The sequence below is a fragment of the Limulus polyphemus genome, unplaced genomic scaffold, assembly GCF_000517525.1.
Source record: "Limulus polyphemus unplaced genomic scaffold, Limulus_polyphemus-2.1.2 Scaffold904, whole genome shotgun sequence".
Classification (NCBI taxonomy): domain Eukaryota; kingdom Metazoa; phylum Arthropoda; class Merostomata; order Xiphosura; family Limulidae; genus Limulus; species Limulus polyphemus.
This window is the reverse complement of record NW_013666514.1, coordinates 15427-29045: the sequence shown is the minus strand read 5'-3', so window position 1 is coordinate 29045 and position 13619 is coordinate 15427. Positions and strand designations below refer to the sequence as shown.

Here is a 13619-nt window from a genome sequence, read left to right as displayed (position 1 = left end):
TAATAAATCACGCACTCGTGCATTAAACCGGTTCTTATCAATTTAATCACATTTTTACTGTTTTACGTTTTATTAAATTGTTATAATAAATCACGCACTCGTGCATTAAACCGGTTCTTATCAACTTAACCACTATTTTACTTGTTTTATGTTTTATTAAATTGTTATAATAAATCACGCACTCGTGACATTAAACCGGTTCTTATACAACTTAACCACTATTTTACTTGTTTTATGTTTTATTAAATTGTTATAATAAATCACGCACTCGTGCATTAAACCGGTTGTTATCAGCTTAACCACGTTTTTACTTCTACCTTCCGAAAATGCTAAGGTCTCTCTCATTGCGACGTAACTGCTAATTTTGAACCAGGTTATTATAGATACAACTATACATTTGTTATTGACCTACAGCTGTTGTGAATGTGTTTATGGACTTGTTGTTTTTCCTATAAATCTAATCAACTGGATGTGTTACATATAACACATACCTGGTTACATCTTACACATATTCCACTCTATATTAATAGTTCTAAACATATTTTTATTGATTTTTTTAGAACGATATCAGGTTTTGATACATCACTATTTTTTTTTATACAAATAAAAGCGATTGTGATAAATATCGTTATTATTAAACACCAATATTTCCAGATGGAGCCACAAGCCAAACTTACAGTACCTTCCCATGAACCATTAGATTAACAGTTGGATATTATTTTCTAAACCGCAAATACTTTTAAAAATCTTGAAGAAAAGTATTAATGTTGTTCAGAATTTGATGACAGTTTTTCAAAAATGTTTGTCGCTGAAAAAATACACTAGTAAATCCGACAAGTTTAAAGTAGAAGAGCAAGAAGTCGTTCAGGCCACTCCATTATTACTGGTAATCATTTTGAAATGGTCAGTGTTTGGAAGTACCACCACGTCTCTCAAATAATGTAATCATCGCGTTACTGCATGTAAAATACGCTAGTGGCTACAGCTAGTTAATAAAGGCTATTTTCAATGAATATTCTTAATTTCTTTTCCTTTTTTGTCGTGACACCCACAAATTTGTGATAATAAAAACATAATTGCTTGAAATGTACATTCGTTAACATTAACGTTTACCGGTATACGAGCTCCGTCACAGACGCTGGTGTTGGTTTTTACGATTGATCAACTACAAGTAGGCTAAAAGAGAACGTCCGATACTTTCTGATATTTCTTGCAATCAAATATCCATCACATCTTTTCAATTATATATTTAAAAAAAAAATCGGTCGCCAAGTACAACTAATTTTAAGGCACGGGTTATGTTGTGAAAACTAAGAGCCGGATCGTCTAAGGTGCGCCCGACAGCGCCGTCTGAAGGCTGCAATCCTGAGTGCGAAATCGGAAATATGACAAAGGATTTCCAAAGTTGTATTGCGTTGGTGGTGGATTATGGTTCGGCTGCGTGACAGACATGTTCAGTCCTTGTCCTACTGCGGCGGCACCCGAGACAACGGCACAGGAGGAGTAAACTGGCATTCCGGCGAGTGACGAACCCAGCACGTGATTGTACGCAGCGGGTGGCGACGGCTTCCACTGTCCGACACATGCAGGAGATCCTTGTCCAGATTCTGTTGTCGTCGGTCTTGGAGCGATGGGCTGTTCGATAGCTGTCGTGTCGTGACCGATGTGGTAGAGATGGTTTCTTTGAGCTAAAATAGTGCGTTCATTTCGACGAAACTTGGCTCTTCGATTTTGGAACCACACCTAACCAGTAAGAAAACGTTTTCACTCGTCACTAATCAAAATAGAATCAATAGCAAGATACAAAACGGTTTTACACTACGCCTAACTTACATTACTGTGATATTTCAGAACAGAGTCAGAAGCAAGACACAAAATGGTTTTATACTACGCCTAACTTACATTACTGTGATATGTCTTGCTACTGACTCTGTTCTGAAATATCACAGTAATGTAAGTTAGGCGTAGTATAAAACCGTTTTGTGTCTTGCTACTGATTCTGTTCTAAGATAATACAGTAATGTAAGTTAGGCGTAGTATAAAACCGTTTTGTATCTTGCTACTGACTCTGTTCTGAGACAAAACGGTTTTTATACTACGCCTAACTTACATTACTGTGATATTTCAGAACAGAGTCAGAAGCAAGACACAAAACGGTTTTACACTACGCCTAACTTACATTACTGTGATATCTCAGAACAGAATCAGTAGCAAGACACAAAACGGTTTTACAGTACGCCTAACTTACATTATTGACGTGTCATACAAGTCACACTTCTAATTGTCACACACACACACACATATATATATATTCTATGGAAAATATGGTTATAATGAAGACGGTCCTAAGACATGGGTCGCGGGTTCGAATCCCATCCTCTAACATGCTTACTCTTTCAGCTTTTTTTTGGGGGGGGGGGCGTTATACATGTGATGATGAATCCTACTATTCGTTGGTAAATACTAGCCCAAAAGTTGGCGGTGGGTGGATTTGATTAGCTGCCTTCCTTGTAGTTTATCACTTCAAAATAACGGACGGCTAGCTCTTGTGTAGCTTTACACGAAATTCCAAAAAAAAGCCCAAAGAATAGGACCAAAATTTTGCTATTAAAATAGTTTTAACGTGTTGTAAAACAATTTTATATGTCTTCCCCCCCCCTTCCTACGCTTTAAAAATGACATTCAATGACTAAGAATCATTTAAAAATACGTATTCATGACATTATACTTTCATCACACTTCAAGTCCTTACCACTTGTAAAAGTTTTAACTAAAATCGCGGTAAGTGTTCGGATTTACAACGCTGAAATCAGGAGTTCGATTCCCCCTCGGTGGACACAGCAGATAGTCCGATGTGGCTTTGCTATAAGAAAACACACAAACTCGGGTATAACTCTGAGAAATGATTTTGAAATTTGAGTAATATGAAACTGATGGGATCTTGTTTTGATTTTGGTAATTTATTTCCACCAAAGGTTTCGAAATTAGAGCGTACGTCAGATTGTACAAATCCTCGACACTTAAATCCCACCATAATAAATCAATGTCTAAAGAAACAAGGCACATTTGTGCTTTGTTGGGAAAAATAAAAGAGGAACAAGGTTTAAACTATAAATGACACGTATATCAGTAAAAACTGATTCTTTGTTAAGCACAAAGCTACATCATGAGCTGTACTCTGCCCACTACGAGTATCAAAACCCGGTTTTTAGCGTTACAATCGAACAGATTTACCGCTGTACTACTGGGGACCTTAATGAAAATACAAAAGCTAACTATTTTCGTGTTTGTTTGTTCTCTTTAGAGCAAAGACACATTGGGCTACCTGCTATGTACACTGCTAAATTAGGGACGGTTAACGCAGATAGTCCTCGGGTAGCTATGCGCGAAATTCATAACATCAATGCTTCTTTGTTACTAGCAAAATATCTGCATTTCTATTAGTGTCAGTCAACATGTTAAAGTGAGTGTTTAGCCTAACATATTTTGAGAAATGTCTAAGTTTTTACTTATATTTTCCCCCTTGCTTTAAAGCTTGCTGTAACTTTATTATAACTATATATTTTACTCTTCTATAAAAACTAAATGCATATCTGATATTAACTATCATAAAAGTGTTGTTGTTTTTTTGCAAAACTAACCATAAATATTATTTAAAACGTATGTTTTTTTTACCAAATCATGTTTGTTCGTTTTTAAAAAAGGCTCTAAAAAGTGCAAAAGGAACTATACATATACAAATACTGTGTCTCATATGTTTCCTATTGGTGACTAATATAAATATAAGACATTTTGTTTGGTTTTACACCAGTCTACAGTTATACTGCCAGAACCTGTTTCAGTACTAATTATTACAGAAAATACTCAACGCTTAAGCTTGTGTTTCGTCTTTCTGCGTTTACGCACAATGACAAAGGCACACCTGCATTGCAAAAAGATGATAAAACTTTGCCAAAAAAGTAACAAACATTTGTATTTTATTCATTTTTAAAGACGTGAATCGTGTTCATTTATCTTTTTCTTTTTTTTTTTGCATACTTGAAGTAATTTAGACTAAGGTTGATGATGGCTGTCAAATCTTAAACAAACTAACAACAACAAAAAAGAATAAATTAACATCTCCTTGCTCCTATGTATGTTTTATATCAATGTCTGTAAGTCAGAAAGGTAAAGTAAATGATATATTTGTATCCTCAACTAGAGCAAAGAACGGCGCGGAAATTGATTTCGTGGGTTATCTTTTGCTAAGCCAAAACTGCCAGGAGGTGCTCTTGTCACATTGTCGTTGGACTGGAACGGCTGCTGACAGGGTTGGCGGTAAAAGAAGAAGCTATACACATGTTGTTGACTAGGAGACGGTTGGTCCAGATGAGATCAGTCTCCGGTTTCGGTTTAGAAGTATCATACTCTTGTCTCCTTACGTACCCCACGCGACCGTTAGTTTAATAAAAACTCCAAATTTGTATGACCTTCTGCTTCTAAGTGGCCAAGTGACACACGCCTCATTTAGTTTTGTCGAGAATTTGGGAGCACATGTTCTATCCATATGAATGTCGGTGACTGCATAGCGTTCCTAAGATCTAAACTTTCTACTCTGATAGTTCTGCCTTAAGGCAGGATTTAGTGCACAATAACATCTTTCGCCAAACGAAAATGTTCAACTATGTATTATATGAATGGTGAGGTTAATTCTTTCCATTGAAAAAGGGAAAACGAACTGAATAAGAATGTACGAAATTCCCTAAAATAACTTGATTAGTTATTACATAACTTACTGGGAGACATATTGAATGTCTCGATTACCGTAAAACGGGGTGGTTAGGGAAACATTTTTCCAAATGACGACACATCCATGGCTCTCAGTTCTCAAGCTGTGGGTTGAAGATGAATACAATTAGTGGATAGGTGACCCTATTGTAACCCAACTGGATCTCATGGGAACATCATAAGGTCCGGATTTTTTTTTTAAATTTATCACGTGTCCCTAATCAGAATTACCTGAAGTTCTTTTTTTTTTTTCCAATACAGATCTAGGAACAACGAAAATATGTTTTAATAAAGGAAAATAAAAATAACCACAAGAGCCACAATATTGCCATATTAATGTCACGCAAGAACGACCGCCTTTTATTATTATTATACAAAACTACCCTACTTTCTGCAACTACAAGAGGTCGATAAGACAGACACAAATGTACACGTGAAAACCAAATTGAAAGATACAAAATGAAAATGCCTAATCTCACATTTGACAATAATAGATATAAAACATCTACCAGACACCAAAGGTTTTGAAAAATTTGACAATAATAGATATAAAACATCTACCAGACACCAAAGGTTTTGAAAAATAGGTAAACAGGTGTAACCTTAAACATATTAGATATGATAAAAGGGGGGTAAACAGGTGTAACCTTAAACATATTAGATATGATAAAAGGGGGGGGGTAAACAGATGTAACCTTACATATATTAGATATGATAAAAAGGGGTAAACAGGTGTAACCTTATACATATTAGATATGATAAAAGGAGGTAAGTCCCCCGGTGTAACAGCGGTAAGTCTTCGGATTTACAATGCTAAAATCAGGGATTCGATTCACCTCGGTGGACACAGCAGATCGCTATAAGAAAACACACACACACACACAAGAGATACATATCATATATTATACAAATTAAATATTATAAAAAGCAAGCTACATTATTTTTGAAAATAGTATTGCGTTTAAATAAGAACTTAGCCCCCCCCCCCCCAATGAGACAACGGTAAGTTTACGGACTTACAACGCTAAATTTCAGGGTTCGATTCTCCGAGGTGGACACGGTAGATAGCCCAATGTGGCCGTTGCTTTAAAGCAAACAAACAGAAACATTGAGAGTTTAAATATTAAAGTTAATACCATGAAAACTCTGTGACAATCCATCTAACACCTTTTGTGAAGTTAAAAATACAGTTACTTGAAATATAATTTGTCCCTAATTACCCGTTTTAATTAAGGTGCACGTCACTGTACTCATGAAGTAGGTTAGAATAAATGTTCACAGCTATTTGTGAATGTTTCAAAGTATTTTCAAACAATTAATAACTTTATTCCCTAGTTAGCTCAATACGTCTTTTCTTTGTTAGAAATGTGTTTCCTCTTTCTCATGGCCAGGTGGTTAGGGCGCTCGACTCGCAATCTGAGGATCGCGGATTCGAATCTTCGTCCCACCCAAACATGCTCACCCTTGCAGTCGTGGGACGTTATAATGTGACGGTCAATCCCACTATTCGCTGCTAAAATAGTAGCCCAAGAGTTGCATTCCCTCTTGTCTTTCACTGCTAAATTAGGGATGGCTAGCGCAGATAGCCCTCGTGTAACTATGCGCGAAATTCCAAACAAACAAACCTTTCTCAAAACACGTTCGAGAAAACACGAGATTTCAGCAACAATACTGATGTTGATATGGAAAATATATTAGAACTCTCACGGTATAATACTTGTTTTAAACGTTTTCCAAACATATCAGTAATATATATATATAATTTTTATAGATATTTCATGTTATATTCAGTTAATCAATTAGTTATTTGTAAATATTATATATATATATCTTGTACTTCATAATCCCAGCTAGATTACCACCTAATAAAATAAACAAGTCGTATAGCATAACGAGAAAAAAAAAAGAATTGTTTGCTATAAATAAATTAAAAATGATAGCAAAATCACTGTTAAATCGCCTGATAAAGGTTTGCACTAATGGCCACTAAGAATATATGAACAAGACCGAGACTATGCTTAATAATGATTTATTTGCGCATGCAAAATTAACTGAAAATCCAACTCAAGAATCAAGAGCTAAATGTATACAATTTAATGCTGGCAAGAACAAATTAAATGAATATTAATACTACGAATAAACGACTTTATAAGACCAAATTGTTGTTTTCATTTAATTAGGTACTCAACGTTTCGCTTTACAATTTCTTCAGGAGCGTTTCACTAAAACATAAACCGAAAATGACTTGCTGTGGACTGGAGTTTCGTCCATTCAAGACTCATCAGCACAGCTTGGTCCAACAAGCCAAAGAAATACAGTTGGCTAGGCCTCTTGTAATGGAGATGTATGTGTATGTATAATATTTATGTTTTGTATTTTTTTGAGTCACAAATTATATTTTCAATTTTATTTGTTTGTTTCTGTTTAGAGCAAAGCTAAATTGGGCTGGGAATCAAACCCCAGAATTTAGCGTTGTAAGTACGTAGATTTACTGTTGCCCCATCGGGGGGAATTTCTAATTTTACCTTTGGTAATAGAAATGCAATCTGTAATACAATCATTAAACAGTTGGCCTGCTGTATAACAATCTTTTTTAAAACACACAATTGATTTCTTGAATCTTATATTAAAAAAAAAGACTTGTGGAATAGATCATGTTGAACTTGTTGTTTGTAATTAAGTACAAAGCTACACAATGGGCTATCTGTGCTCTGCCCACCACGGGAATCGAAACCCGGATTCTAGCGTTGTAAGTCCGCAGGCATACCGTTGTGCAACTGGGGGGCAGGAATTACGTGAAGACCTAATATTATTAATACTAGAGACAACCATTTTGAAGGCTTCTAAAAATTATTATGTAGATAAACATTATATATGAAGTTCAAAAACGTAGCTTAAGTTTCGTAATTCCTTTATGTCCTTAAAAAGAAAATATTACAAACTTTTTCGCATGTGAATCTCGGTGCTTTAACTTTTTAGTATTGTTATTCAAGTGCTTATATTTTAAAAGTTCGCCTCCCAGTGGCACAGCGGTATGTCTGCGGACTTACAACGCTAGGAACCGGGTTTCGATACCTGTGGTGGGCAGAGCACAGATAACCCATTGTTTAGCTTTGTGCTTAATTGCAAACAAACAAACCGCTGTATAATATCGGAAATAATAAATTGGGCGCAATGCTGGCAGCTAATACCGTAATATTATTCACACACCGAAATTAATTTAGGTTACTGAATGGTGAACCCAGAGCCTCGTGGATATTAAAAATATACGATTGTTTCCTCGGATTTGTTGCGAGCTTGTCGTAACGTTTCTGATAATGCTACTGAACAAAAAAAGTATAGATAAATTAAGAGAACAGCTGCAGCAAAATAGATACGCACCACGAGCAAAGCAAAAAATAAGAATGGCATTAGAAGGACAACCTAAATCGTAGAGTTTAAAGAAGAAGAAATCCTAAAAGCGCGATAATTTTAATGTGAAATTTGTGGAAACGTCGGCTATTACATCTAAAACACTTCTTTTGTTAAATCGGCGTTTTATCCTGTTCCCCGTTCGTGTAAAAGCTGGATTGTGTACAGTTCAGGACCGGACAATATATATATGCAAGTTAAAATGAAAAATGCTAATTATAGACTATTCTGTACACTGTATGGACGAATTTATATCGGAGAAGCAGATGAATATCCCCCCTCCCAGTGGCACAGCGGTATGTCTGCGGACTTACACCGCTATAATTCGGGTTTCGATACCCGTGGTGGGCAGAGCACAGATTGCTCATTGTGTAGCTTTGTGCTTAATTACAAACAAACAGAGATGAATATCAACCTTTTAAGTAATTTTAAGTAAAACGACACTCGTGTAAAACATCTGTATGTACAATTAAAAGGAATACAACGTTAAAATACTTACACAATAAATAGTTATTAAAACAGGGACTTGCCCTAAAAAATGACTACATATAATTTAAAACGACACTTGTGTAAAACATCTGTATGTACAATTAAAAGGAATACAACGTTAAAATAATTACACAATAAACAGTTATTAAAACAGGGACTTGCCCTAAAAAAAAAGATTCTACATTTGTGCCGGTGTCCTGTGACACTATCAGATCTGAATTAAAACTGAATTAAAATATCTGTAATAAATTAAAGAAATATTAATATATTTAACTACAGCCATGAAAACAAAAGGCTGTAAAGACTTACATGAATAACCCTATCGCTTCAGATCGCATCTAAGAAAGATGAGATTCACTAACCGGTATTACTATTTTGCTAAAATTAAACCTGCTACTCAGCTGGAGAAAGACAATATTCTTTTGTGTTTTGAAAGTTTTTACTGATGCATAGATGTTGGTGAATCAGAGAAATGTTAAATTCTCCAGAAAAGTTGGAAGATCCGGGGGACAGCGTTGACCATAAACTTACCGCTGAATCACCAGAGGACATATAAAGTTCTGAAAACCGGATACAACCATTTTTGCTGGTTGATATTATATAATTCACATTTTATAACTCGACAACATTTATTTGGTGTAATTGGCAAAGAAAAATGAAAACAATTTCTAGCTTTTATTTTTTATATAGCTCCCATTGCTCTAATCAAGGCTTTTGTTTAGCTGCCTTCACTCTAGCCTTTCACTGGTAAATTAGGGACGGCTAGTGCCCTCTTGGAGCTTTGCGCGAAATTCAAAACCAAAATATTTGGTCTTTCATCTGCTAACTAGCAGTAACTAAAGCTTTATTCGTGTTTGAGTCAAGAGACGTGTTTAGTTTTGTATTCATTTTTGGTTTTCGTGATTTTTCATCTCCAATAGATTTTTGTTTTCTTCTGTTCTCCGGAATATTTAAGTCTTGTACAAAACAATGTCAAACTTGAAATGTCATACGAACGGACTGTTTGACCTTCCCCCCAAGGGAAATTCAAAAACAGTCATCACCACCCACCGCCAACTCTTGGGCTACTCTTTTACCAACGAATAGTGGGATTGACCGTAACTTATAACGCCCCCACGGCTAAAAGGGCGAGCATATTTGGTGTGATGGAGATTCGAACCCGCGAGTCGCAGATTGCGAGTCGAGCGCCTTAATCACCTGGCCATGCCGGACGTAACCAAGGTATTTATCGATTGAAAACAAAAATCTGTCCATCCTGTCCATATGGGTTTATATTTGCTAAGACACTGTCATTATCCTTGCCTTGTTTCTCACGTAATTCCCCCCCCCCCTTTATGTCGCATCACGTAGTTTTAAAAATTAATAATGAAGCACAGTTTTGAAAATTGGTATAGCCAATATTTAAACACGACCAAATAGAGAATGTTATAAACTTTTTATGCCAATGTAGGATAAGTAATGTGATTTGATTAATAATTTATGATTTTCTCGGAAAGTGGCTCCTAATGCCTGCAAGGATGAACAAAAGGAATCTGATAAGAAATTTAGAAGATTTAGGAACAAACCACATAATTGGAAATTTTTTATAGTTTCTTTAGACGTTCTTTTCATTTAGAAAAATGGTTTTATTTTCAATTACAGGACATCAGGTAAGCATAGTTAGGTTTAATGAGTGTTGAGTATTATGCAGTTAACAGGAAAGTTTGTTTGTTTGTTATGGATTTCGCGCAAAGCTACGCGAGGGCTATCTGCGCTAGCCGTCCCTAATTTAGCATTGTAAGACTAGAGGGAAGGCAGCTAGTCATCACCACCCACCGCCAACTCTTGGGCTACTCTTTTACCAACGAATAGTGGGATTGATCGTCACTTTATAACGCCCCCACGAGTACTCCGAGAGTTGGCGGTGGGTGGTGATGTCTAGCTGCCTTCATTCTAGTCTTACACTGCTAAATTAGGGACGGCTAGCGCAGATAGCCCTCGTGTAGCTTTGCGCGAAATTCAAAACGAGCAAACAAACTAAACGTTTCTTAAGGGGGGAAAAATTATATAAGTATAAAGCGTTATAAGTATAATTTCGGAAATTAAAAAATTAGAAAACAGTTCATTAATGTGGCTCCTAAATTACATTATAACACTGGCGGTAAAAAAAAACAAAAAAACATGAAAATTGTAGCTATTTTATAGCCCAGTGGACCCCGATAGTTGGGCTACAAATATAGTGTAAAAGTAAACAAAACTGTATTTGGGGGATGGTGTATTTCTCAGGCCTGTCCCAGGGTTTTATATTCATCATCATTTTTAGTGCCCCATGTGTGTAAAATAAATGCTGTTACTAGGTTGATACTGATAGTGCCACATAATCGAATGAGAAACGCGGTACAATTTTCTATTATCTTATGTACGTAATAGCATGGTGTTTATTCACGTACCTGGACTCGAGCTTCGCTGAGGTTTACTTTCTTTGCTAATTCCTCTCTAACGAAGGCGTCCGGGTAATGGGTTTTTTCAAACACTCTCTCTAAGGCACTCAACTGTTGAGCCGTGAACGTAGTCCGGTTACGTCGCTGCTTCTTTCGGCGTTGTTTAGGATCCTCGCCGTCGAGGCCATTGTCTTGTTTCCGTCAAAATAAACATTGCATGACCACGTTACAAAGTTGGAGATATAGTAATGTTACAGAGATAAAATAAAAAGTTAAGTATAGAAGCTCTCTGTTGTTGATGTATCAAAAAACTGGAAAAATGTATCTATATCATACATACATATATAAATAGTAAATAGAAGTATTACGACTTACTGGTACCTATATAACAGTTATATGGGTATGATATATATATATATATAATTTGGTTAAAAAACAAGTTTCACTTGTTTAAACAATCTAGCAGAATTCATTTTACATTGCACGTGATTTAAATTACGATTATTAATAACAAAAGTATTTAACCTGCTGTAAAATAAATATTACAAACACTTCACATAAAATACATTTATGTAGGCCAATATATAATGTGAGTCTAAACAGGCATCTATTATCTACTCATTTACACGCGCAGTCACTGTGAATTTAAAGAACGTATTTTTTTTTGGGGGGGGGGCATCTTTACTAATAATTTACTTCAGATGCTTTAGGGAGAGGTAACAAAGGCATCTGACCATTCGGCCGGCGGCAGCAGAAAATTGTGGCTGTGGGAAAAAAAGAACCATTTATAGATACTTTACCATCCTGTTGTGTTTGCTTTTGGACAGTGCCGTCTACTTACTTCCAGTACGTTCTCTTCTTCTGCGCCTGTATTGCACGTGATGTGGTTTATTTGATTCTGAATAGATTTGCAACTAGTGCAGACAGAAGTTTAAGTGTGTACCAAATATTTTATTATTAGCCAAGTATCTTAATAACTAGGTTGTATAAGTCAGTTGATTTTAGCTTGTTTGACATTTTGTTGACACGTCAAAATGGATAAAAGTTGATATAACACCAATATTTGACGTTCGCAACCCAAACACTCGAAACACATAACTTCGCTACTAGCCCTTAGGCCCCCATTGACTCAGCGGCAAGTCTAAAGGCTTGTAATGTTAAAATCCGGGTTTCGATACCCGTGGTGAGCACACAGCACAGATAACCCATTGTATTAAAGCAGGTTTGTACCATGACGAACGTGGCAGCCATATTTAAAAAAATACAAAAACATTACCAGTTAATTTGTTTATTTGTTGTTAAGCGCTAAGCCTCCTAGTGGTTCAGTGGTAAGCCTGAAAGCTTATAACGCTAAAAACCGGGTTTCACTATCCATGGTGGGCACAGCACAGATAGTCCATTGTGTAGCTTTGCAGTTAACAACTAGCAAACAAATATTAGGACCTGCATTAACTGTGTGCCAAATTTCATGTTGTTATCACTAAGGTCACGATTTTTACACATCTGCTGGACTAGTTGGTAGAAGTGAGAATATAAAGTATAATTTATTTAATTATGTTTGAATCACAAAAACCTTATTTATTTCTAATGTTCTCACTTGTTCAAAACCGCGACATTCCCTTGACAGTTAACTACAGTGGTATGACTGAAAAATGAAGCTTTTTTTTTATTATTATCAAAAATATTTTCATTAGCAATTGATATTGCTTTAATACTGTTCTATGTCAAAACGCTGAATGAGGCCTATCTAATGGCCATGAAAACACGTCAACTGGCAGCCAATGAGACGGCTTATTTCTTGTACAGCAAACACGCTTCTCTGAAATCGAATGATCAGGTTACACAGTGACATTTCGTCTGAGTAACAGGTCGTGGATACACACGCGCCCTATTCAAAATTTGTTTAAAAAATATAAATCTCATTTAAAACATAATACACACTTTATAAGCGGAAGAAGTTAACTGGGGCAGAACTAAGTATGCACAGCAACAAATAAGTTTACGTTGATCTACATTAAAAACAAAAACAAAAAGTTTCCAAGCGAAGAAAAAAAACAACTTATTTTTGAAAGGGTTCGATTTGGTTTCATTTTTTCGTCGCATCGCACTAAACCATACTGAGGACTTTGAAAAACAAAATCTCCTTCTAAACTTGGTTTATCGGTAATTTTATTGTTTAGGTTAACGAGTACTTTCAAGAGAGAGAAAAAAAAACTTATAAAAATTTCTGATAGTAATGCATAATTTATAAAAATGTATTATTTCAGTTTATTCAAACTGGCTCTGTTTTAGTTAAAGAAAGTCCGTTAACATGTTTTATTTCTTATGTTGTGTAGTGCTTGGGTGCTGATCTAAAACAAACGTTTTAAGTTGTAAATTAGAGGGGCTGGGCGTGGCCTTATGGTTAGCGTGCGTGTCTGCAAATCGAAAAATCAAATGTTCGAGTCGCGATATGCCTCTGAAGATGCTCTACACTTTCAGAAGCTACCCCCCTCACCTGTGTCATAGCGGTATGTCTGCAGACTTACAACG

The 13619-nt window shown here is 35.9% G+C and overlaps 1 protein-coding gene across 1 annotated transcript; it reads right to left on the bottom strand.

Moving 5' to 3' along the window:
• Positions 1-314: 314 nt before the first annotated feature.
• Positions 315-11278, bottom strand: LOC106461139 (paired mesoderm homeobox protein 2-like; the record flags this gene model as incomplete). Its single annotated transcript, XM_013920934.2, has 2 exons — positions 315-1743; positions 11097-11278. Coding segments are annotated over 2 exons (599 nt in total), but the record flags the coding sequence as incomplete, so codon positions are not given.
• Between the last annotated feature and the right edge of the window lie 2341 nt (positions 11279-13619).